This window comes from Saimiri boliviensis, chromosome 18, assembly GCF_048565385.1.
Source record: "Saimiri boliviensis isolate mSaiBol1 chromosome 18, mSaiBol1.pri, whole genome shotgun sequence".
Classification (NCBI taxonomy): domain Eukaryota; kingdom Metazoa; phylum Chordata; class Mammalia; order Primates; family Cebidae; genus Saimiri; species Saimiri boliviensis.
In genome coordinates this window covers 3,802,889-3,827,637 of record NC_133466.1, presented here as the reverse complement: position 1 = coordinate 3,827,637, position 24,749 = coordinate 3,802,889, and the positions used below count along the sequence as shown (strand labels likewise).

General features: G+C 47.1%; 1 protein-coding gene across 2 annotated transcripts; it reads right to left on the bottom strand.

Moving 5' to 3' along the window:
* Positions 1 to 267: 267 nt before the first annotated feature.
* RSPH1 (radial spoke head component 1) lies at positions 268 to 19,725 on the bottom strand. Of its 2 annotated transcripts, none has more exons than XM_074389220.1 (9): positions 17,360 to 19,725; positions 13,811 to 13,924; positions 13,603 to 13,697; positions 12,787 to 12,877; positions 12,098 to 12,233; positions 9,045 to 9,116; positions 4,991 to 5,147; positions 3,601 to 3,750; positions 268 to 657 (listed from the first exon to the last, which is right to left on the bottom strand). In XM_074389220.1, exons 2-9 carry the CDS (start codon positions 13,918 to 13,920, stop codon positions 605 to 607), a joined length of 864 nt encoding a protein of 287 aa, XP_074245321.1. In that variant the 5' UTR covers positions 13,921 to 13,924; positions 17,360 to 19,725; the 3' UTR covers positions 268 to 604. The 2 variants fall into 2 exon arrangements, with proteins under 2 accessions (XP_074245321.1, XP_003927627.1); XM_003927578.3 differs by lacking the exon at positions 17,360 to 19,725 and adding an exon at positions 16,687 to 16,912 and having other exon boundaries at positions 13,603 to 13,708.
* Between the last annotated feature and the right edge of the window lie 5,024 nt (positions 19,726 to 24,749).

The window sequence follows — 24,749 nt, the reverse complement described above, 5'->3', positions numbered from 1 at the left end:
AAGCCAGCCATCTACCCATCCCACTGCATTTGAGGAGCGTTGTGCACAGCAGCCCTCACGTTCCAAGTGCTTCCTCGCTCCCTGGCAGGAAATCTGGGAGAGAGGTTTGGGTACAGAATTACTCTCCCAGCTCAGCCAGAAGCCAGACTTCCGCTCACCGTCTCCCACGGAGTTACAGTTTTCTTTATCCAAGGGGAAGACAGCACTGAAAACCCATGGCAAAACCGCCCGGTTACCTTCAGGTTACAGAAGTTGAAGCAGAGGCTATTTCAGAAAGAAAGAATAATAAAGAGATTTATTTGCAATTGTAAACCAACTTAACACACAGCCGAGAAAGAAAGACTAAAAACTCTCTAATAAAGATTATTAACTAGCCAACCGACAGAAGCATTTTGTTTTCGCTTATTTTCTGAGACAGGGTCTCACTCTGTCGTCCAGGCTGGAGTGCAGCGGCATGATCTCAGCTCACTGCACCTGCAACCTCCCGGGCTCAAGCCATCCTCCTGCCTCAGCCTCCCGAGTAGCTGGGACTGGATATGCGCAGCCTGACGCCACTGATGACAGAGCGTTCTTATGACACGAGCACCCCTCAGCTCACTTCGTCTTAGTCCTGGAGGTCTGATTGCCTAGTTTCTTCTTCTTCAAAATTAATGTTTCCTGAAAAGAAAAGAGCAACATGACTGTATCTCATATTTACTTTGTTCTGTTTTTAAAGGCTTTATTCACTAAAAGATCTTTTGCAAAAAAAGTTATTATAACTATTAAGCACTCATCAGTCAAAACTGAAACGTTACATTTTTATCTCATATGCACTTCAACAGTTTTTCTTTGGGTACCAGAAATAAAATAAGCAAAACATGTACTCAAAGTAAATGCTAAGACAAGACTATCCATGAAACATCAGTCATTCTCTTATGCCTGCACACCTGTCCAAAACTGCCAGCCTTGTGGATAAACATGTAATTGCTTGACTGTTATATTAATTAAAAGAAAAGCAGGCTGGGAGCAGTGGCTCATGCCTGTAATCCCGGCACTTTGGGAGCCTGAGGAGAGCAGATCACTTGAGGTCAGGAGTTCGAGAGCAGCCTGGCCAACATGGTGAAACCCCATCCCTACTAAAAATACAAAACTTAGCTGGGTGTGGTGGTGCATGCCCGTAATCCCAGCTACTTGAGAGGTGGAGGCAGGAGAAGCGCTTGAACCTGGTGGTGGAGGCTGCAGTGAGCCCAGGCCCTGCCATTGCACTCCAGCCTGGGCGACAGAGCAAGACTCTGTCAATTAAAAAAAAAAAAAACAGGCAGAAATTTGCCACATTCTCATAAGATGCTATATTTACATGTTTCGTGAAAGACAGAGTTATTTTTTATTATTAATAAAACTCTGTAACTTCACTGTTGGGTATATTAAGGAAGCAATGAGTAGGATAAATCTCCAGTGTAATGTGGGACTCGTGATGGATACATCCTGAATTTGTATTATTTGGATAAATGTTCCGCCAACTAAATCATTTTGTAGGGTTTTTTCCCATCTCCCTTAGCCCCTCCTGACACTGTGGCCTGGGTGACCCTTTGCTGGGATCCTGAGCCCTGCAGGGATTCAGCACCATCCCCAGCCTCCCTCACCAGTGTCACAAGTCTCCAGACATTGCCAAATGTCCCCTGGAGCCCCAAAGCCACTGAGTTAAGGGGGTGCTCCTTCAGTCCCACGCTGATGCGTGAACCACAGTCTGAGGCGTCTGCTGGTACCAGGCAGTCTCCACTGGCCCTGTCTCTCCCAGTCCAGTTTTCATGACTCCTCCTCCTCCACCCCCTCCCTTACCTCCTCCAGCAAAGTCTTCTGGGGCCTCCTGCCTGGCCTGGCTCCAAGGCACCCATCCTCGTTGCCCCAGAGAAGCTCAGAGGGAAAGCCTGATACAGGCACTCTCTATGTCCCCAGATGCCCCCGCCAGGCTCAGGACCAAGTTCAAAGGACATCAGGTCCCCAGGGAAAGGGACCACCTCCCCACCCTGACACCCTTCTGTTGTCAGACTCTGCTTTCTGCCTGGAATTTCCTTCCTGGTTTCACCCATTCCTTGCCACCTCCCTCCCAGCTAACCGGGAGCTTCCTGGTCCTGCCCCAGGTGAGTAGTCACCTCTCCTGGGTACATGATAACATGTATCTGTCACTGCAGGGAACTCACTGATTCCTCTATGCCAGCTTCAGATTAGGTGCTGGAGGGTGAAAGCCCAGCCCCTCACTTCCACACCACCTATCAAACCCAGTGTCTCCCCCAGCCATGCTCCACAGCAACTGAGGTCAGTCCTCTGTGAGCACAGCTGGGTACTGTTCTAACACCCCGCCACTGTGCACACTCTAGCCACTTGGTCCTGGCAGAATCCTGTGGACCCCCTACCCACCAGGGCTCACTCTATCCACTCTGCGCAAATCAGAGAAGCAGAGACGATGCTCACTTGTAAAGCCAGATTTCCACCCCACCCCATGCTGGACCTCGGCCCTGCATTGCTGGGGCATCACTACAGCACCCAGGGGAACTGGTAACCATGGAAGTCTAACTGTGCGTGCTTAAAGCATCTAAGAGAAAACTGCTTTTGTGATTTAATTACTTCAGGTATTATTGTCAAAGGAATGGGAAGTATATTCTTAATTTGCAACAGAGGCACCTAAGTGGAATGGGAGGGACTGCAGACCTGCGCCTGGCCACCATGCCCGGGCTGTTCCCAGATGGCCCTTTCCCTCACAGCCATGACACCCACTTTCTGTCTCATGTGAAAAGTGCGTTAAGAGAAGAGAGTCCTCCCTCCGGGCTTTCTGGAAGTGTCCACAAGCACTTGGGGAAGGGTTTTTAAAGAGCCTGAAGCTTCGGTCAGTCAGAACTGATGTCAAATCCCTGCCCTGTGACCTGGTGAGGTAGAAGTTTCTAGATAATATCACATCCAAATCCACTCAAAAAGAGCTAGTTCCCAACACCACAGCCTTTAACCATACTCCTGTGAGTTGGCCCTGCTAAAAATCACGCAAGACCCAGCACTTTGGGAGGCCGAGACCGGCAGATCGCCTGAGGTCCGGAGTTTGAGACCAGTCTGGCCAACACAGTGAAACCCCACCTCTACAAAAATCACAGACAAATTCGCCAGGTGTGGTGGCATACACCTATGATCCCAGCTACTCAGGAGGCTGAGGCAGGGGAATTGCTTGAACCAGGGAAGTGGAGGTGACAGTGAGCCGAGATCGCACCACTGCACTACAGCCTGGGTGACAGAGTGAGACTCTCATCTTCAAAAAAAAAAAAAATCATGCAAGAAAAGAAGGCCAGGCTCTGCATGTCTGCCGGGGCTCTCCAGCCCGGGGCCTGTCCTCCGGTGACAGTGAGCATAGGCACCGCTGCGGACCCAGGCTGTTGCCTCTGCAGCCAGGCTTGCAGACCTTCGCAGGAGGAACATTCTGCCCCGGCTCCGGTGAGCGCTCACAGGGGTCCCCCAAGCCTTCCCCGAGTCCCTGGGGCCCAGCTGAAGGCAGGCCTTGGTAAAGGAAAGGGGAGTCCCATTGCCTGTGCCCCTGTGTGCTGGCCCTCGCCCCACTTCACAGCGCAGGGACCTCACCCTCTTCCATGTCGTAGTGGAACTCGTCCGGGTCATACTCCCGGCCCTCCTCCCTGAGGACATCTGCGTCTTCATCTCCAGGCCTCATTTCCATCTCACCCTCGAAGCCCTCCAGCAGAGCCTGGGCCTCCTCCCCGGGTTCTCCTGCACCTGAGATAAAACAAAGGTCAAAAGACTGAGTTCCTGGGAACACGGGAGCCTGCGGAGCTGTGCGGGGCAGCTGTCCCGCGGGCTGCTGTGCCCTCGCCCTCCCCCTCCTGCTGGCAGCACCTCACAGTCCCCATCTCAACGTCCATGCAGCCCAGCCCAGGCCCCACTGCAGTCAGGGGCTCGGGGATGGGAGCAGGTGGTCTGATCACTTTAACTCCTGAGGGTCTTGATGAGGATACTGAGAGAGAGAAGCCCTCTGTCTCCTGGGATTCCTGAGAGTGCCGTCCAGGGCAGCCAGCTCAGAGGATTGCCGGGACACAGGGCAGAGGCTGCCCGGCCATGCTGGGGGGGCTGTGTCTATTCCCGAGCTTCCCAGGCACGTGAGCCAAGAAATTCTTAGCAGCATGAGTATTCTTCACGGAGGCCAATCAGAGTTGGCTTTCTGCCAGTCACCATGGAAGGGATCTCACCCAGCATAGCCACCTTCAACTTTCCCCAGCACAGTAAGGATTTCCAGGAGGACCACTGGGTTAGACATGGAGACGTGATACGGACCCTTCTTCAAGGAAGGACTGTCCCCCAGCCGCTGTCAGTGCCAGATACACTCACTCACTGACCCAGGTGAGGGGATAAAGGTCCCCTCGGATGCCACAGTGCTCCCCGTGGAATGAAGCAAGGCCGTGGCGGGCATGCCTCTGCCTCTGTCCAATCAGTCCTGTGTCTTTCCTCTCCCCTCTGCTCCCCAGGAGTGTGCTCCAATCCCAAAGCCTCTTCCTAACAATATCCTGTACACTAAACTGACCCAGCATCTGATTTCCAGAGACTGCAATCACATCTGGCCTGAAAACAGGAAACCATGACTCCCACAGCCCACAGGTGCCCCACACCCTCCATCCCACAGCCCAGAGGTATCCCATACCCTCCACCCCAAGCTGGAGGTACCCCACACCTTCAATCCCACGGCCCAGGGCACCCCACACCCTCCATCCCACAGCCTGGGGGCACCCCACACCCTCCATCCCATAGCCCAGGGGTACCCCACACCCTCCATCCTACAGCCCGGGGGCACCCCACACTCTTCATCCCACAGCTCAGGGGCATCTCACACCCACCATCCTACAGCTCAGGGGTATCCCACACCCTCTGTCTTCTGGGCCAAAGGTGCCCCACTGTGTCCTCAGTCACACAGCCTGAAGGTGCCCCACAGCCTCTGCCCCACAGCCCCAGGGCTGCCCCACACCCTCAGCTCCTGGACCCTCTTGGCCGGGTCCATCCGCAGAGGTCGGCTCCTTGGGGAGGGCTGGTGTCCACAGGGCCAATTCCGTGATCTTGGTAGCTTTCCATTTTGGAACAACTGTTGCTAATAGCTCTTCCTCCTCTTCCTCTTCTCCTCTTTCCTATTTTAAGTACAAAAATGTAAATTCACCAACATTTGTGTAATCTTGGTCTGGAATTTTTTTTTTTTTTTTTTTTTTTTTTGAGACGGAGTGTCGCTCTTGTTACCCAGGCTGGAGTGCAATGGCGCGATCTCGGCTCACCGCCACCTCCGCCTCCTGGGTTCAGGCAATTCTCCTGCCTCAGCCTCCTGAGTAGCTGGGATTACAGGCACGCGCCACCATGCCCAGCTAATTTTTTGTATTTTTAGTAGAGACGGGGTTTCACCATGTTGACCAGGATGGTCTCGATCTCTTGACCTCGTGATCCACCCGCCTCGGCCTCGCAAAGTGCTGGGATTACAGGCTTGAGCCATCGCGCCCGGCCTGGTCTGGAATATTAAAAGTGAGGGAGGAAGGACAGGCTTTGACCTGTGTTTGAGCCTTTTTAGGGACATCACTCAGGGATCAGACCAGCTCTGGCGCTCTGTCGTATAACCTAAGGGTTGAGAACGGACCTTGAAAGGGCCAGGGTTGAGAAATGAGGTCTACAGAGCAATGCTGGGCCTGAGCTTTATAATGGATGCCACAGAAATTTTCGGATGACCATGTCACAGTACCTGCAATAGCTAAGACATGGCCAGACTATGTGGTCAGAACTCAATGGCCAGGATTAAGTGGCCTTTTCAATTGTTCGGCCACATTTTCCAACTCTAATACAAAAACTTCCTATGTTATATAATTATATTTTTATTGAGCTTAGTAAAAACATAATTATTTATATTATTCTTTATATAAATAATATAAGAAAGATCCGTATGTTTCTTTAGACAAGGCCTAGGAAGTTCCTAAGAGGTCCATAGAATGATACGGATTTGCATAAACATGAGAGCTCTAGTGTCAAGGATTATGGAGAATAATTAAATTCCAGGAAAGCAGAATGAGAGTTCATCAAGCCTGAATGTGGAACCCTTTGTAATGAAAAATGCACAATTCCATCAATGGTGAGGAGCCCCATGTGCCGATTTGGCCAGGCCTATCTGCCTATTTCTCAGCTTTGTGACTATCACAAAATTCTAAAGATCTGAGCATCAACACTGTGAATACGGAACACTTCGCTACCACATAGGTGATAATACTGATGACAAAGAGGGGCAGACATCTGCCTGTTCCACTGAGTCACCGGGAAATCAGTGATTCTATTTTGGTCTCAAAGTGTTTAAGTGTGGCCACCCAGGAAGAGCGACACCAATACTGCAGGACAGGGTCCTCAAACTCGACTTAGGATCACCCAGAAAGCACTAAAGGACAGACTGCTAGCCCCACCCCCGGAGTCTGGGATTCAGCAGGTCTGGGATAGCATCCAGTAAGCTGCATTTCTAACAGATTCCCAGGTGAAGCAGACAGGGCTAGTTTGGGAACCGCACTCAACTTTATATATAAAACCAAGAGGGAGAACCCTCTTACTTTGCTGGAAGGAATGAAAAATGCTGCAGCTACTGCAGAAAACATTTGGCAGTTCTTCGAAAAGCTAAACAGCATCACCACGTGACCCAGCAATTCCATTCCCCAGGATATAACCAAACGAACTGAAAACAGAGATTCGAACAGACGCTTGTACACCAATGTTTGTTGCAGCATTATTCATAATAGCTGACATGTGGAAGCAACTCAGTCGTCCACCCACAGTCGAATGGATAAGCAAGAGCCCTGAAAACACAAGAAGCTTGAAAACATCATGCCGAGGGAAAGAGGCCAGGCACAAAAGGACAAATCCAGAACGAATCCATTTCTACGCAACACCTAGAATAGGCAAATTCATAGAGAAGGAAAGCAGATTAAAGGTTATCAGGGGCTAGGGGAGATCGAAAGGGGAGTTGCTGCTTAATAGGTCCAGAGTTTCTGTCTGGGAGACCGAACACATTTCAGAAATGCATAGTTCTCCTGGTGGCACAACAGTGTGAATGTACCGAATGCCACTGAAAGCATGCTTTAAACTGGCAACTTTCATATTCTATAAATGTACATCTAAAAGCAGGATTTAAAAAGAAACAGTTGGTGAGCCCTGGGCTGCAGCTTGGCAAGCCCAACTCTGAGGGAATACGTTCCCCTCACTGGGTGGGGCAGGAGAACACGGAGGCTTTTCTGTTTCGCCACAGTCCTAATGAATCCCCAAAGCACAGTGGGTGGCCTGACAAAGCCCTCAGGTTGTTGCATTATTTCACGGGTGGTTTTTCCTGAACAGCCACAGGACACGGGGCTGACATCAGTATTTTCTCCCTTAGATGTTACCGATGCTCTTTCTACCTTCTGCCCAGCAGCCTGAAATATTGACTTCTAGTAACTTTTTCCAGTAGAGTCTAAAGCTGCGAAGCACTTAATAAGATGGACTTTATTTTGATCACTAAAAAAATTTTAAAACTTGCTCAATCACCAGTAAACTGAAACAGTTATTACTAGCACTGGCCAAATATCCATTTAACCCATAGGTTCCTTCAGGTTCCTTCACGAACCAGGTGAAGGGAGGTGTCCAACCCCACGGAAATCCCAGCAAAACACTAAACACATCCCTGCCATAAATGAATCCTAAAGCCAGCTGTCTTTCTTAAGCTTCTGACTATGTGTATAGGTGGTTACACACACACACGCAAATGCAGTGGAACATCGTGGGAAGACAATATGTCAAATTCCTCTATGTTTTGTTAGATGCAGATGACTCAGGGAAGCTGCCTTCAGCCCAGACTAGAGCACCCTGCAGTCCATGAGAACCCATGCTCAGAGGAGGTGGGGCCTCGCTTAGCCACAAAATCAAGCATTCTGACCATTTCATTTCCTGGTTTGCTAGGGACCTGCCCCTAGCCAGTGGTTCCTCTTAGCTGGAGCAAAGCAGGAGGAGAAGACGCAAAGATGACAAGGTCCCTGTGAGGCCACATGGGATTCTGGTCACCGCCAAGAAGGCAGACCATCAGCAACCATGAGCTGCTTTGGGAAGCTAAGCAACTGCGGCCAGGGTGATGGGCGGAGAGTAGAACAGCCAGGAGCGGTAATCAGGAAAGGCGGGTGGCCGAGGTCAGCGCCGAGAGCGCGCTGGGGACGTCCAGACCCTGGCCACTTGGGAGGCAGCAACGGAGCACGGACAGTCACTCGACCATGGGGGGTTAAGGGATAAAGATTCAAAGTCTCCCTTCGGTTTTAGAATCTAAGAGACTCTAGGAAGAAAAACGTGAAAAGTTTATAAAACTGTGTGGAGAGCACTGAATTGAAAAACCGGTGAGGAGTTTAAACTGAGGCTTCACGGCCAGGGCCCTCAGGGTGAAAGGACAGTGCATGAGGTAGAGACAGCAGTGGGTGGCCCGGAGCAGGTGTGGGACCGGCCCTCCTGCGCAGGATCTCCCACAGCCTTCCAAGCCCCCACAGGGTGGCTTCTGCCTCCTGTGACCAAGGGTGGCTTTCCCCAGCCTCACAGCTGACCCCAAGGTGACGAGGAGTCAGTTTAAAGCAGGGCCTCTGGGTGATGCCAAGGGGTTGATGAGGGACATGGCAACAAAAAGCAAAATCCAGCCGCCTGCTTCGACCTCCCAGAGTGCTGGGGTTACAGGCGGGAGCCATTGTTTTTGGCCAGGCTTAGCTTCTAGCAACAAAAACGGTATCTGTCAACAAAGTCTAGAGTTCTGCAATAACTGGAAAATGATACTGTTTGCTTCTGGCAATTTAGGTCTGTAGTAACACATACAAATGAGGAAAACGAAAATATGAACGTTCCTAAGAGTTGGCATAACTTGTAGGCGAATCACCTCCAACCTTGTAGGATCAATGTTTTTGAGCAGCTCCTTTCCCTGTGAATGTAAAAAAACAAAAAAAAAAACAAAAAAAAAACAAAAAACAAACAAAAAAAAAAACCATACATGCTCTGCAACTTACCATATCTGCTAAACGATATTCACCATGTTGTTCGCACCCAACATCAAATATGTACTTTCCAGGGCCAACAGGCTGCAAGTAAACAGGATACCGTTCTTAAGTGTCAACACCCAGCAGCAAATACAAAATACACACGTCACCACCACCATACCCACCTCAAATCACAAAACTGGATACAATCTCACATGGATTAAAGAATGCTTTTATGAACTAATGGCTAATGGATTTGGGAAGTGTATGCCTTGTTTTGTTTACTTTTAAAACTTTAACCACATTTCACTTTTTTATAAAAGTGCTGTATTCATTTTAAACAAACCTTAGTAAGTCAGTATCCATAGGTGAACTAGGTAGCAATGTAACTACTACTACTATTTTTATGCATTCTTTGTAACTTTGCTTCTAGTATACGTTGCTAAATACGAATCTGATCATAAGGGCACACACTAACTCACACTCTATTTTTGCTGAGAAATATGGCATGAACTACTTCCCATATTTACAAATAATCTTTCATAACACCAGTTGTCACCTGGTATTTTCTTCATCTATGGATTGTAAGCTATTTTACTCAGTTACTATTGTTGGTATTTAGGATACTGATTTTTTTTTTTTTTTTACAAAGAACACTCCAGTAAACATACTCTGCGTTAAAACCTTATGTATGCTTTTGATATCGTCCTTAAATTCTCAGAATTTCTGGACAAAAGCACACACATGTTGGATCAAATGAGGCTCTGATCTCTTCATTCCCACGACCGCACTGCAGAGTCCCAGATCCGCAAACACTTGATTTTAGGAGTGTAAGAATGTTCTATTTTTACATGTTTTTTATATATAACACGGGGTCTCACAATTTTAATTCACTTCATTTCAGTTGTTAGTAAGGCTAAATTTTTTTTCATGATTTTTAGCTGTTTAACTCACATTGATTGATAAAGCATTCTATATGAAATGTTGCAAATGTCCTCTCCCCATCTGCCAGTTGTCTCTTAGATTCTCTTTACAGCATGTTCTAATCTATAAGAAGTTGTTTTTATAAAGCTAAACCTATTGGTTTTTCCTTTCTATTTCTGTTTCAAGCTCTCTTTGCTCACTTCAAAGTTAACACTCATCTACTTTTTTTTCTATATATTTCCTTGGGTACATTTAAATCTTTACTTCTTCTAGAAAGTATGTTCATCTGTATGAAGGAAAAACTATTATTTTCCTCCCAAATAATGATCGAGTGTTCCCAGCACTACGTCTTGGCTCCTCCCATCATTCCTCTGTTAATTTAATATGACCTTCTCATTGTGTGAAATTCTTTTACGTACTGGGACCTGCCTCTAGACTTCCTAATCCGTTTCATTGGTGTGTGTGTGTGTCTATGTGTGTGTGTCTATGTGTGTGTGTCTGTGTGTGTGTGTGTGTGTGTATCATGGTATCACGCTGTTTTAATTACTGAAGCTGTGTAGTATCTTTTAATAACTTGTCCACAAGGACATGTACAGGGAATTTTCTGAGGAAGAAACACAAACCAGCAATAAACGTGTGACCAGATTTTTGACCTCACTAGTAATTAGGGAAGTATACATTAAAACAGTGAGATGACACTTTTTACCCTTAAAAAACAAAAACAACACGAAAGACTGAGAATAGCCAATGTCCATGAGAATAGATGATAAAGAGACTCATATTCTATCGGGAAGAGTGTACATTGATACCACTGTTTAGGAAAAGCGGCACTACCGATTGTGATTTTAAACGCCAATCCTCAAAGGTTCAGCAATTCCATTATCTAACCTTCATCATAATCCCAAATGTACAAAATGACAAAGATGTATCTTAGTATTTTTGCATCCTGATACAGTATAATCCTGTTTCTGCAATTAAAACCCGCAAACAATGATTCTGTGTCAGATGAATGTCTTAGAGTGTGCTTATATGACACACAGAAACAGTGTGGAAGGACTCGGCCCAGGGTGGCGGGGCAGGATCCTAGTGTCTAAATGCTTTGCAGTTGGAATGTACTTGTGTATTATTTGCATAATTCAAAGCTTTTTATTAACTAGCAAAACAAAGCCTCCATTTTTACCGTGATTTTTCAGACAGGTAAGGCTGGACAAGCTGACTGATTCTTCCAAATTCATGATCAAATTCTCCTCCTCTGCACCCACCTTCCCATCTCCTCCAAAAAGACTCATGGAATGTTTGCTGGGAATGGTATGAACAGTGTATGGGTGTGAGGAGAACGTACTGTCTTAAGGAAGACTAAAATCTGTGGTTAGGGCGTGAATTATATGCAAATGAAAACTGGTTTCTGAGAGAGTCTGAAGAGACTTCATTAAATCAGCTAAACGTTCCCTCCGTCAACTTCTAACACCATCAATTTGCTCAGCAAATTTTCTCTTCAGGGAAAGTTTCTGTTCAACCCCTGCTCAAAGCTACCACAACTGCTCCAGTAGTAGCTTCTGAAATATTCAAAGTTTCTCTGTATAAAGAAGGGCAAGAGGAACCCCTGAGCCTTCCAAACAGAAATGGCCACCGCGGGTGCTGGAAGCCGGCAAGCCTCCAGACCCAGGGCCAGGCCCTTGGCAGCCTCAATTCCCGCCATGACCAGGAGTGTGCAGGCTGGCCTGCAGCATGAGGAAGAAGCTGGAGGTCTTCCTCCCCAGGGATGTCACACCACCGCCCCCACAGGGGAAACAAAACCCAAACACCTCCCTGCTGAATTGCAGGAAACAGATATTTGTATCTGATTTATCGATGAGAAGGAATACACACAAGACATTCAGATGCCCCTCATGTTATGACAGTGCAACAGGTCCCCGCTGAAAGACAGCAGGAGTTTGTACACAGACATGGAGAAACGGGCCAGCTTCCCTTCCTCCCCCCAACTCTGTCCTCTGTGGGTACCAGAGGTTCAGAAACTGGCGCAGCTGTCCTGTTCCCCACATTTGAAGAGGAGGGACTCAGTTTTCTCTGGATTTTTGTGTTCTCCAGCACACATTTGCACACGCTGCAAGAGGGGGTTATTTTGTACGTCATTGGCAATGTCACTTCCATGGACTTACATTTTTGTTCAAGAACTTGCCCTGGTACCTGTGGTTCAGGTGAATGAGCTCAGCCGCGCCCTCCTGCTGTCCGTTCACCCAGGTGCCAACATACTTACTGCCCGTCTCTGCGTAGAAATAGGTGCCTTGCCCATGCCTGGTTAAGACAAGGGGCACATGGTATTTCGTTCTAGCACTGTGAAGAATCTCCCAGGTTTAAAACACAGACATTAACATTGAGGGGGCCCCAGGCTGACGCTGGCTCACAAGCGATGTGGCTTCTGTATCTGTGTCCAGTCAGAAGGTGCTCCCTGCTCTCAGTGTGCCACAAGCACAGGACATGGCCAGAGGCACAGAGGACAGGCCGGCCAGACAGAGGGAGGCTCCTGGGTGCCAGCTGCTCTCCCCAGGGAGCCGCAGAGCTAGTGGGAGCTGCAGCTGAGGTCCCCCAGTGGCCTTGCACTCCCTGGGGCTCTGGAGAGAGACTCACTTGCTCTGCACCAACTGGGGTGCGGGTGTCAGTTACTCAAGTCTGCACCTGCTCAGAAAGGCATCCTTGCCTCAAAGCCATGGAAAGACTGGACCTTCCTGGCAGAGGTGGCAACTGAGCTTTTGTTCTGATTCTATTCCCCAGTAAGTGTAAACGATCTGTAGACATCATATTCTCATTACGCAAGCAAATCCCATGAGACTCAAGGTAGACAGCAAACCTTTGATGAGCAAACCACTCTCCGGTGTAGGTGTCGTTGTTGACGTAGTAGTACACGCCGTAGCCGTGCCTCAGGTCATTCGCCCACTCCCCTGGGAAGAACGACACAAAGGCAGCCTGGGTGAGAAGAAGGGACCGACGTCTGTACCATGTCTTCAAATCGTATATACTTTCTGAAGACTCACAACTCACTCCCTGTCCCCCTTTCCAGCTCTGGGGTATCACTAATGTTGTGGTCACACCAGGTGACAATAGCACAAGAGGGAGCAGGAAGGCTCTTGGAAATAAAGGAAAAAGGATCCTCCTCAAACATAACATTGGCCTGTAAGGAATGATGGCACAGACAGGAAAAGTCAGGCAAGGTGACTCCCGGACCGGAAGCCCTGATGGAAGGAAACGCTCCATCTAAAGCAGGAACACATCCGTCAGAAGCAGGGATGGTCAGAAACGGAAACTGCAGAGACAAGTTCAGGAAGATGAACGCCACAGAGCACGTGAAGACGTGGCTCCACCAGCACTGACGCCTGTGTCCGCCCAGCAGCCTTCCTTTTATCTGCTCCCAGGACACGGATGTGCTGGCCGTAGGGATGAATCTCCCACTACAGATTCTTTAGTTAGTTAATTAATTACCAGGCTTTCATGTTTCTGCATCAGCCCTGTGACTATGGCAACACAATCCCTGTTCATTGAATGACTGACTAATTCGGAGCACTTGAAACTTTTTCATACACATCAGTATTCACAGACAAGTCCAATCATAAAGAAAGAAAACAAAAACTTCTGCAACACGAAAATCTGCTTTGTGATCACATTTTACCTTCATATCTGGATCCATCCGGATATATGAAAGTGCCTTGACCATGCTTTTTATTTCTAACATATTCTCCGGTATATCGAGCACCATTTTTAAATCTGTAGATCCCCTGAAACACATTGATTATATCATTCATAGCATTGCTGAATGTAGCATTTGCTAACAGAGCATTAAACAGAGAAAAGCGTCCAGTCAAGTCACAGATTCTGACCTGGCCGTGCCTTTTACCGAATTCGTAGCTCCCTTCGTAGGTGTCCCCGTTGGGCAGCCGTGCCCTCCCACGTCCATGCCTTTCGCCTGCCTCATTCCGAGCCCCCTCATATTCCTGGGTAATGAAAATTGCACAATTACAGCAACCATTCATTAAGCGCTAACCATGTGCTAAGCATTCTGTAAATATCATACCCTTGAATCATCCCACTCTGCTAAATCCTCAGCACTAAATTGTACCACCTTACAGTTGAGGTAGGTAACCACGCCTGGGCTAGATGAAGCACTGGTCCAAGGTCACACCCCAGAACATGTCCATGGTGGAAGCCTCATTCCCTCCCTCCAACACAGAGCTGGCAATTCACTGTGACAGTCCTTGACACTGTAAATAAGGTTAAGCAATTTGCGAAGAATGCTAGATACTCTAAGCTGTCTTCTTAGTAGGAATATGCTTGAAACAGCACATGCATGTAGAACAGTTCAAGTCCACAAAAATAGCTCCCCATTTGATTCCTTCCGTAATCCAGGATTTAAAAGGTAAATGCCCTGAGAGAAGCAACTCTTCCCTCAAATGATCCCTGTGGGGGGTTGGGGGGTGGCTGGAAGAGACCTTTGCCCTGCAAGGAATTTCTGATGGAAGGGACAGGTAGGGGGGCACTGAAGAGTACACAGGGCTCCTTTGTCTATTGTTAATTTTAAACCCCTAGCAAGAGACTTAAGGTTCAAACATTCATGACCCAATGCTGCAATAATTACATATCTATCTATGTTTTGATTTTGTTTTTGTTTGAGACAGAGTCTCACTCTGTTGCTAAGGCTGGAGTGCAGTGGCACAATCTCAGCTCACTGCAACCTCCACCTCACAGGCTCAAGTGATCTTCCCACCTCAGCCTCCTGAGTAGCTGGGACTACAGGCACACACCACCATGCCCAGATAATTAAAAAAAATTTTTGTGTGTGGAGACAAGGTCTCACTATATTGTCCTAGCGGGTCTCAAACTCCTGGACTCAAGCGATCCTCCTGCCTTGGCCTCCCAAGGTGCTGGAATTATAGGTATAAGCCACTATGCCAGCTCAATTATGTTTCTATCTTAAAAGTAAATCAATAAAAAATGTGACCAAAGCTTGCAATTTCCCTACTTTTCCTATCCTTCATAAAATAAATGTTACTTAGCACCTAATACATGAGTATAGAGTAGATATAATAAATAATAAAATGGTCAAAGCATCCAGTAATGATTTAACACAGGTATCTCATAACGTCACACCATGTATCTTAAATAGTCATAATAAAATTTATTAAAAACCAAAATTAAAATTAAAAACTGGAATTGGATGCATATAGACTTATTATAACACAAGCACTGCCACACTCCATTGAGGACTTCCGAAACAAACATTTGTGCAATTCCTGCCCTTTTCTAGCACTGTTTGCCCCATTAATTCCTGCCTAGAATACAAGGTCAAAATCTGTGACCTTACCGATTTGTTTCAGGTTAATTTAAATCAAAATGCACAAAAGCCTCCTCCTTCCATCCAAGAGACATCTCAACAGGCCCAACACTGAGCCACTGGGGTAGAGGAATAATAGAGGAATCCTTTAAAATGATTCCAAATGTTATCTGAACCTAAAAATTATAGGCACTAAAAAGCGATAAATCAGTGGGGCTATTTGAGGAGAAAAACTAGAAAGCTTGCTGTGCAAGTGTTGCAGGTTGGGTTCACCTAGAAGCAGCCCCTGAACAAGTGGTTTTTTTTAAGTGCTTTCCTGGGAGAAAGCCGTAAAGAGGGCAGGGAAGTAGACACGAATGAGCAGGCAGCTAAGAAAGGATGCCATTTCAGGTGAAGTCCCAGACTTGGCATAATCCAGCAGGGACTCTCAGGGCATCGATTACACGCGGACTTTGTCCTGCTTCTTGCATTAGCTACTGGCTGTCTGGCCTGATGTGAATTTCAGGCACTTCTGGCTCTCCATACCGGGCAGGTGGTTCCAGTGTGCAGAGGTGCTAGCTTGAGTAGCCAATCAGGTTGAAGCTGGGAGATGATTGCCCAGAGCTAGCCAAAAGGTCTGGGCAGGCACTGACAGCACCACTGCAGAGCTGCTTGATTTTTCAGTTAATTCTGAAAGTACCTCAACTCTGTACTGTGCATGCACACCAGAGCAGCTGAGGTTCCCCACCTGTCAGCCAGGGAGAGGTCACCCTCTGGAGCAGGGAGGAACTACTCTCCGAGTGGCAGAAACAGTCCCACACTGAACCCAGCTCACAGGCTGGATGTGCAGCCCTTTCTCCTATCTGCCACTAAGCCAAGAAATAACGCCAACGACCTGGGTCAGTTCAGAGGGAACTGAAGAAAGCACATGTGAGGACACGCCTATAAAGTAATATCTTCAGGAACCCTTTCCTAAGCCCGGGGCCTCTCATTTCTTGGAGCCTGCCAGGAAGCAACTTTCCTCCATGCATCTAAATGCCGGCAGAGCAAATCTCAGCTACAGAAATGACTTATTCACGGGCAATATGGCATCGTGGGATGATCTGCTGCTCATCCAAGAAAATTGCCTTGATTTGTAAACTAGGGAAATACAGGGAGGAGGAAACTCCCAAAGCCTTCTGCTGGGAAACCCTCCCCTTTGGTAAGAGGTAGGATGGGAGTGGGGGAAGAGCGAGGTGGGATGCGGTAACCAGACGTCACGGCATTTCACCTTTCACCATCAACTTCCATGACCACACGTCTGGTGTGGTCCTCGTCCCTGCCGGGGCCTCCGGGGGAGCTGTGACTCAGACCTCTGGTTTCTGCGCCTCCTCAGTCTCCAAACCCAAGCTCGAGGTTCCCCCGCCGCCGCGCACCCGGGAGCCCCTTCTCACCAGGAGCTCTCACCCCAATATCATTCTCTCCCTCCTCATCCAACTCCTCTGAACCCAGGTCCGACATAGTCTCGCCCCAGCCTGGATCCCAGCCGCAGCTTCTCTAGCTGGTGGGTATCAACCGCCGCGTCCCACGTCGCCATGGAGACACGGCTGGCCCCGCCTACCTCCCAGCCCGGAAAATGGGGAGCGGGAACCTGTGAGGCGGACGGCAGGGGAGGAGCCAGTGACAGCCTTTGCGTAGTGTCATGGCAACGGGAACGGCACCTCGACCAATCGCCGCCCGGAAACAAGGAGGGGCGGGGCGGAAAGGACAAGGCGGAGCCAGTGGCAGCATTCGGGCGCCGTCATAGCAATGAGGGGCCGCCTCGACCAATCACTGCTCGGGGGAGAGAGGGGGCGGGGATTGGGCGGGGCCTGGGCGGCCTCCTTGCCGGGCTGCCCACCGGGTCTCTGACCTGGACCTCGCCGTCGCTGGCCCGTGAAATCCATCCCTTTAGTCGTCTGTTCTGTGGCAGAACGAGGAGCCACCTGGGCCCTCAAGAGGAAGGGCGCAGGAAGCAGGAAGCGCATCTGGGCCAACTCTCGAGAGGGTTTCACCCCTGCCCAGTGCGAACACTGCCCGCTCCCTTCCTCCCCCGGGACTCCTAGGCCCCCCCCCAGGGGTGCTTCCCACCCCTACTTACCTTTCTAGGCTCTTCTGACCCTTCGGGGTTCGCGGCTCGCAGAGATGTGTCCGCCAAGGCCTCTTCTCTTGTCTGTAAACAACTTCACTCTCAAGGAGGCAGCTCTGGCCTCTTAGCAGGTGCGGCCTACGCTGATGTCCGTCCGGGTTTGATATCCTTCCCAGACACCGACATGAGTCCCAGCCCCCTCGGGCCTCTGACTGTCAGGTGTCCCATGCGGATCTCCACTGGTCTCCTCCGGCTCCTGGCTCCCCTTCACTTTCACACACATCTGCACAATCACAGGTGCACAGGCACATACATGTGCAGGCTTGGCAATCTGCTTCACCTGATGCACTCCGCCTGCCCAAGGTAACTCCCAATCTCCCTCCATTTGCTCTGCCACCATACCAGACTGCGAAGCTGTGTTATTTGTTGTTGCTGCAGGAGCTGGGGAGGAGTGACTGAATAACCATAGGATCTGGCAGAATACCAGAAGCCAAATCCACGCACTGAATAAGCTGCTGATCTTTCAGAGCACACATCCCCTGGAGATTCTTCTCAAGGCTAATATGAAAGGTTACAATCATAACCCATCATCAGGCCCAAATACATCACTTACTGAATAAACACACAAGTTACAAGCAACACACAAGATTCCAAAATTATGTTGTTTTTTAGTTGCAAAAATAAAAATGTTGTGAACACCAAAATGTAACAGCTTTTCTTACAGGGAAAAGTGGGGAGTTGGGGATAACAGATGATTATTATTTTCTGCTCTACGTATTGGCAGTGTCCCAGTTACTACGATTGAGCATGTCTTATTTTTATAATAAAATGCCAAAAGAATTTTAAATGTTAGAACTCTAGAATGGTAACATAATCAAGTATATGCAAACAAATATTTGTTTTTTACATTAAAAATGTCAGAAATTCAACTTGCAAATTTGTCGTAACAGTGACAGTTACCACTGTTTACTAAGTTCTAACACTGTGTGTGGGCACTGTTTTAAAAGTTTTATATGAGTTATCTTATTAAACCCTCACTATCATTTCTCCATTGTACACCTGAGGAAAGGGAGTTACAGCAGGGTATAAACTAAAAATAGCCTCCTAAGCCCCATCACAGCCGACTGAATGGACCCCTTCTTGGCCAAGGGGGCTCCAGAAACCCTAAAAACTGAGTTCTCAGCCATGATGGGAAGGGAGGTCAGACACGCCTCACTAATACCCTTTTGCAGCTTAGACGCAACAACTAACCAGCATTAATGTTAAAATAGAGATCAGAAGACGAACAGAATGGACTCTGCAGCAGTAAGACACCAACTTAAAAACAGGACCTAAGGCCATGGCAGGCATGAGTTAAGTCACACACCCCTACACTTAAAAGAATGAACTATATTTTAACGGCCTGGAGAAGGTCTTATAATTCTTGGTTTACATCCTGTACTTGAGTAAAGAATCTTACTGTGAATCTCAAATCTTAACAGGAGTTCCTCAGACTGTTGATGTACTAAACATGTAAACTACTGACACTGAAAAGGATACTGATTTGTTTCTAAATCATGACGTTTCACTGCTTGCCTTGTGCATATGCATAAAACATTTTAGCCTGTGTGTTGTCATCTGTCACCAGAGATTGTAACCTCTATATTGTCCCTCCAATGACAAAAGGCAACTCTAATATGAGGAGTCGCCTTCCCATTCCTCAACTTTCTTAGAAAAGCAAGCCAACTTGTCACACACTTAGGAACACGCCCAACTCTGTTGGTGTGTCTTCCCCATTCCATCCTCAAACACAGCTTTCAATAAACCTTTATCAATTTCTGCCTCAACAGCCTTAACTTTGGTTGACAGCAGTTAAGATCATTGCCCCATGGACTGCCTGAGCAACATGGGGAAACTCTATCTCTAAATCAGCTAGATGTGGTGGCAGGCACCTGTAATCCCAGCTACGAGGGAGGCTGAGGTACGAGAATTGCTTGAACCCGGAGGTTGCAGTGAGCAGGGACTGTGCCACTGCACTCCAGCCTGGGCAACAAAGTGAAACTCTATCTCAAAAATTAAAAAAAAAAAAAAAATCATTGCCCAAGATTATACAGCCAGTGGGATTCAAATCCAGCCACCTGACCCAAGAGCAGTTGATGCTCATCACTATACTGCCTCCCAGATCTGTGATTTAAAGGGATAACTACAGTTTTATGGCAGTGACTGTAAACCATCTACCAAGCAGAGGACCACCGGTTCAAAGTGCCTTGAATTACTAACACCAGAGAGTGGCTTAAGCAAACCGCGTGGTTAACAAACACTGCTCTGGATGGTATCTTCAGCAGGTAGACATCTAGCTACAGCTATTGAATCCTAAGGTTTACAATTTGATTTCTGTCCCATAAGAATTAGTCAGAATCTTCCCCCCCCACACACATCATTCAGTCAATCTACAGTACCTTCACGACACTGTGGTGTCAATTATTCAAATGACTGACACCAAAGGCAAGAAGGGGTGAACAACAAGATGGGCCTCCCGGCGCCCCCTGCAGCAGCAATTAGGCTGGATTCTAAATTCCTCCTTCCAGAAAGAAGCTGCTCCCCAGCTCAGATCCAGCCGACAGCCACAGCCGCCTACAGGCAGTCGGAGCGCTGGGCACCTCTCTGCGCACCCAGGAAGCCCCAGGAAGACTCAGGCCAAGTACACGCCTTGCTCAGGGCCCGAGGATCCCTGACCCCTAACCCCACAGTGACCCGGAAATGCTTGGTGGTGCTAGAAGCAGCACTTTCCAATTCTGAAGACCCTCAAAATGCTTCCTCAGCCCACCTTCCTCCTTTCCTGGGGCGTGGGAGTCGTGGGGAGAGGAGAGGCAGAAAGATGAGTCCATCATCTAGAGGTCTTCCCTCACTGGAAAATGAGAGGAAATCCTCCTCCACGGCTTAAAAACCAAAAGGCGCTGCCCAGACTCCTCTGGCAGGGGCCTCCCGTCATCCCCCGCGAGGGCTTCCCATGATGCCCCACGGGACTTTCCCGTCATCCACCGAGGCTCTTCCCACCCAAGCGGGAAGTTCGCGCAGGTGCAGCTCTGCACGGAGGCGCGAGGGCGAGAGTGGAGACCCGCAGTGGCCACGGTTCCTCTGCACTTCGTTTCCTCAGTAAGAAATGATCTTCTTGTCCTTCTTAAGTATAAATGGAGAGGTCCATTTCCTTTTACCTATTCGCCCCTCCAGAAAGAAGAAAAACGGTCTCAGGCTGGCCGTGGTTGCTCTCTGCAGAGGGGCTGGTCAGGGTGCCTTCTGCTTCCTGCCGGGATGGCCCAGGCCGCGGAAACTGCTGAAACCACCTGGGGCTGCCTTCTGTATTCTCCGCAGCCTTCCGGGCCCACCTCCCAGCTGGAGGCCCTGCAGCTTGGCAGTTGTCATGGCGACGGAGCCCCTAAGTGTGTCTCTTCTGAGCGCTCCTGGCCAGTGTGGAGAAAAGGCCTTAAGAACTGTGGGGGCTTCAGTAAAAGGCAAACAGATTTTTTTGAAGGTTTTAGGCACTGTTCAGATAAAAAGCAGGGACTTGCAACAAAATGAGTTCAGGCTCGTCTTAACTGTAGAACTATGAGATTGTTTATTACGATAATTGTACTATGGCAAATTTACCAACTTGTATATATGCGTATTTATAAACAAACATATTAGGGTATATAGATAGGAAAAGTTCTACATGTAGAATCAAAAACTTTTTAAAACCGTTTTGATAGTATCACACATTGCCATTGAGGAGATAGAGACAGACCCGGGATTGGATCCCTAGCTCCATGTACTTCTTTCTGAAGTCAGTTTACTCATCTGTAAAATGGGTGGTTGTGAGTTCAAAATCAGGTATTCATAATGAGAGTAGCACAGTGCCTAGTACACCGCAGCACTTAGTAAATGGGAGCTATTACTATTCATTGTACTGTTGTTCATCTTGTCATAGGTTAAGCATCTTTTTTCTATCAGTGTGTTTGGGGGAAATTTTAATTCAAGTTTATCTTAATCATTTTCAGTAGTGTTTTTTTGTTGAAAAGAATCCAACTTCCAAGGATGATTCAGCCTGATAGTTGCTGGTTACAATCAGAAGTTAGTCTGTGATGAACAGATTTGTTTCAATGTTCATGTTTATTAGCAGCAATATACATAACAGTGGGGAGATACTGAAGCTTCTAGAGATACATAGACAGGTAGACTCTTAAGTGTAAGTAGGTATTTGAACTGTTTGTGGATTATGTCTTATAAAATTGGCAACCATCAAGGAGGAAAATGCCAGATATGCCCACACCCATACCTGAGGTATGAAGGTCAATGGAAGGCTATTGAAACACAGTTGTCAGGAGAGAAATGTAAATTATTTTTCACCCAGGAAGTGAGATTGTTCAGTGATGTGTCATAACCAGTAGGACATACCAGTGGACACCAGTGTGGAGACAAGAGATGTCAGAAAAATTGGACAGACTTGAATTTCACGTTGGGTAGAAACTCAAGGACATAGCTCAGTGGCTTGGCACATAATAAATGCTCAACCAACACAGCTTTATCAAATTGAATGTTAGATATTTTGCAACAGAGCTGGGCTTTATGCAGCACTCAGAAAAGAGAAAAAAAGTGATGTTAATTTTTTTTTATTTTTCTTGTTTTTTTAATTCTTCTTAAATCAGACTCCATTTTCCAAGGGCTCTCTCAGGATATCAGTTGCTTAACTACATCGGAGTGTCTTCTGGGTCATGTACTAGGGGATTGCAAGGAAATGAGAAAGAAATTACAGGCCCATTTGGAGGCAAATTCTACATTAATCTACACTGTTAAAAATAAATTACCAGGGCCAGGCACAGTGGCTTACGCCAGCACTTTGGGAGGCCAAGGTGCATCGATTACCTGAGCTCAGGAGTTCAAGACCAGCCTGGCCAACGTGGTGAAACCCTGTCCCTACTGAAAATTCAAAAAATTAGCTGGGCATGGTGGTGGGTTCCTGTAATCCCAGCTACTTAGGAGGCTAAGGCAGGAGAAGTGCTTGAACCCAGGTGGCAGAGGTTGCAGTCAGCTAAGATCGCACCACTGCACTCCAGCCTGGGTAACAAGAGCAAAACTGTCTCAAAAAAATAAAAAAATAAAAAAAATTACCAAATCTATTATGCCTCTGGCTACATGTTAATCCTTCATTCCAAAGTGGATATCCCTCTTTCCTACTGGTGGATATGTAAGGTTGGTTCTGTTTTTGATACTGCAGATAACCGCGCTCTAAGCAGGAGTTACAGGGGAAGACCACAACTCCTGGTTAGAAAAAGGTATGTGGGGCTGTACTTTGCAGGGTCTCAGAGTGGATCAGCTTCTCTAAAAAAAGCAGCAAAGACAGAGGTGGCATAGTGAACCACATGCTCATGATTTTCCCAGAATAAGGCTCCCCCTGCCCAACTTATAGGAAGGTCATGATCAAATAAGATAATCAAATAAGATAATATCTTATCAAATAAGATAATGAGGATGAAATGATTTGGACGTGCCATAGAAATGTAACATGTATATTTAGCTCAGTTTTTAAAATCTTTTAATTATTTAATATTTGATGCATGCAAAAGAATGTATATTCACATATGCCAGCAAAGTAATACAGTGAATACCTGTGAACCCCCTGCCCAAGGTAAATGACAAATGAGTGAATAAAATCAATATGAACGTCTGAATACATAGATCTTTGTCCACATCTCAGATTCAGCTCTTTGGAAATCAGCTTTATAGAACTGAGAAATTGCTGAGCCTAAATACATGTTGCTGCATTGCCTCTGAGAATGGCCAGACCTATCCCCACTCTCACCAAAACAGAGTGTGTGATTTACTGCTCCCTCACCTACTGTAAGTCAGGTTTCTTGTTTGCTAATCTGTTGGATGGACAAGGCGGCATCTCATAGTGGCTTTAGTTTGTATTACTATTTCCTGGATTGTTTGAGAAGATAAGCAGTTTTCCCCAAATGCTTATTCTTCACCTACGATAACCATTGTCAATTATTTATATCATTTTTTTGCAGGACACCCTCATATATATGTATATGTTATTTTTGTTTGTTTGTTTGTTTTTTGAGACCGAGTATCACTCTATCGCCAGGCACCACGCTGGAGTGCAGTGGCGCAATCTTGGCTCACTGCAACCTCTGCCTTCCAGGTTCAAGCAATTCTCCTGCCTCAGCCTCCCAAGTAGCTGGGACTACAGGTGCGTGCCACCATGCCCATATTTTTTTAGTAGAGACGGGGTTTCACCATGTTGGCCAGGATGGTCTCGATCTCTTGACCTCGTGATCCGCCCGCCTTGGCTTCCCAAAGTGCTGGGATTACAGGCGTGAGCCACCGCGCCCAGCCTATGTTATTTTCTCTTTCTGAAATGTGATGCCCATGTTTCTCTACCTGGCAACAACTCATCAACTTCAGCACCTTACCAGATGTAACCTTCCTGGGATGCTGTTTCTATGCTTCCAGCCCCTTCTTAGCATCTCTCTGCTGTGCTTTTGATGCACTCTCTATACAGCTGTACCTGTGTTTCCAGGTCAGCCTCCCTAAGCACCTCCCAGGGCCTCCACCCTACAGTCTGGCACAGAACTTGATGCATAGCTCAAATTATTAAATATTACTGAATACTTTAGAAAATTGGGAGCATACAGTAAAGTATAATGAAGAAAATAAAGATAATCAATAATCTTATTTCCCAAAGGTAGTAACTACTGCCATTTTGGTGTGAATTCTTTCAGGCTTTAAAATGCACATGTATGTTTATTTAATTGAATCATTCCATTTGTCATTTACATTATCACATATCATTATATGGTGAACATGCCAAAATTTTTTTCCAAAGTGCTTTTAAAGACAATAGTATTTCACCTTAAGGATATACCAAAATTATTATGTCACAAATGTTGGATAACAGAATGAATGAAAATGTTTAATACAGGCCAGGCATGATGGCTCGAGCCTATAATCCCAGCACTTTGGGAGGCCGAGGCGGGTGGATCGCTTAAGTGCCAGGGGTTCAAGACCAGCCTGGCCAACAAGTTGAAAACCCATCTCTAAAAAGCAAATAAAAAATAAAATAAAATTTAAACAAAGAAAATGTTTAATACAAAATTGAACAAGGTAGGGTGTATTACTTAAGGAAATTATACTCCTTTTTTTTTTTTTTTTTTTTTTTTTTGATACAGGGTCTGGCTCTGTTGTCCAGGCTGGAGGGCAGTGGCATGATCACAGCTCACTGCAGCTTCAATCTCCCAGGCTCAGGTGATCCTCCAGCCTCAGCCTCCTGAGTACCTGGGAATACAGGTGCCTGCCACCATGCCCGGCTCATTTTTTGTTTTTTGTTTTTTGTTTTTTTATTTGTAGAGACAGGGTTTTGCCGTGTTGCCCAGGCTCAAAC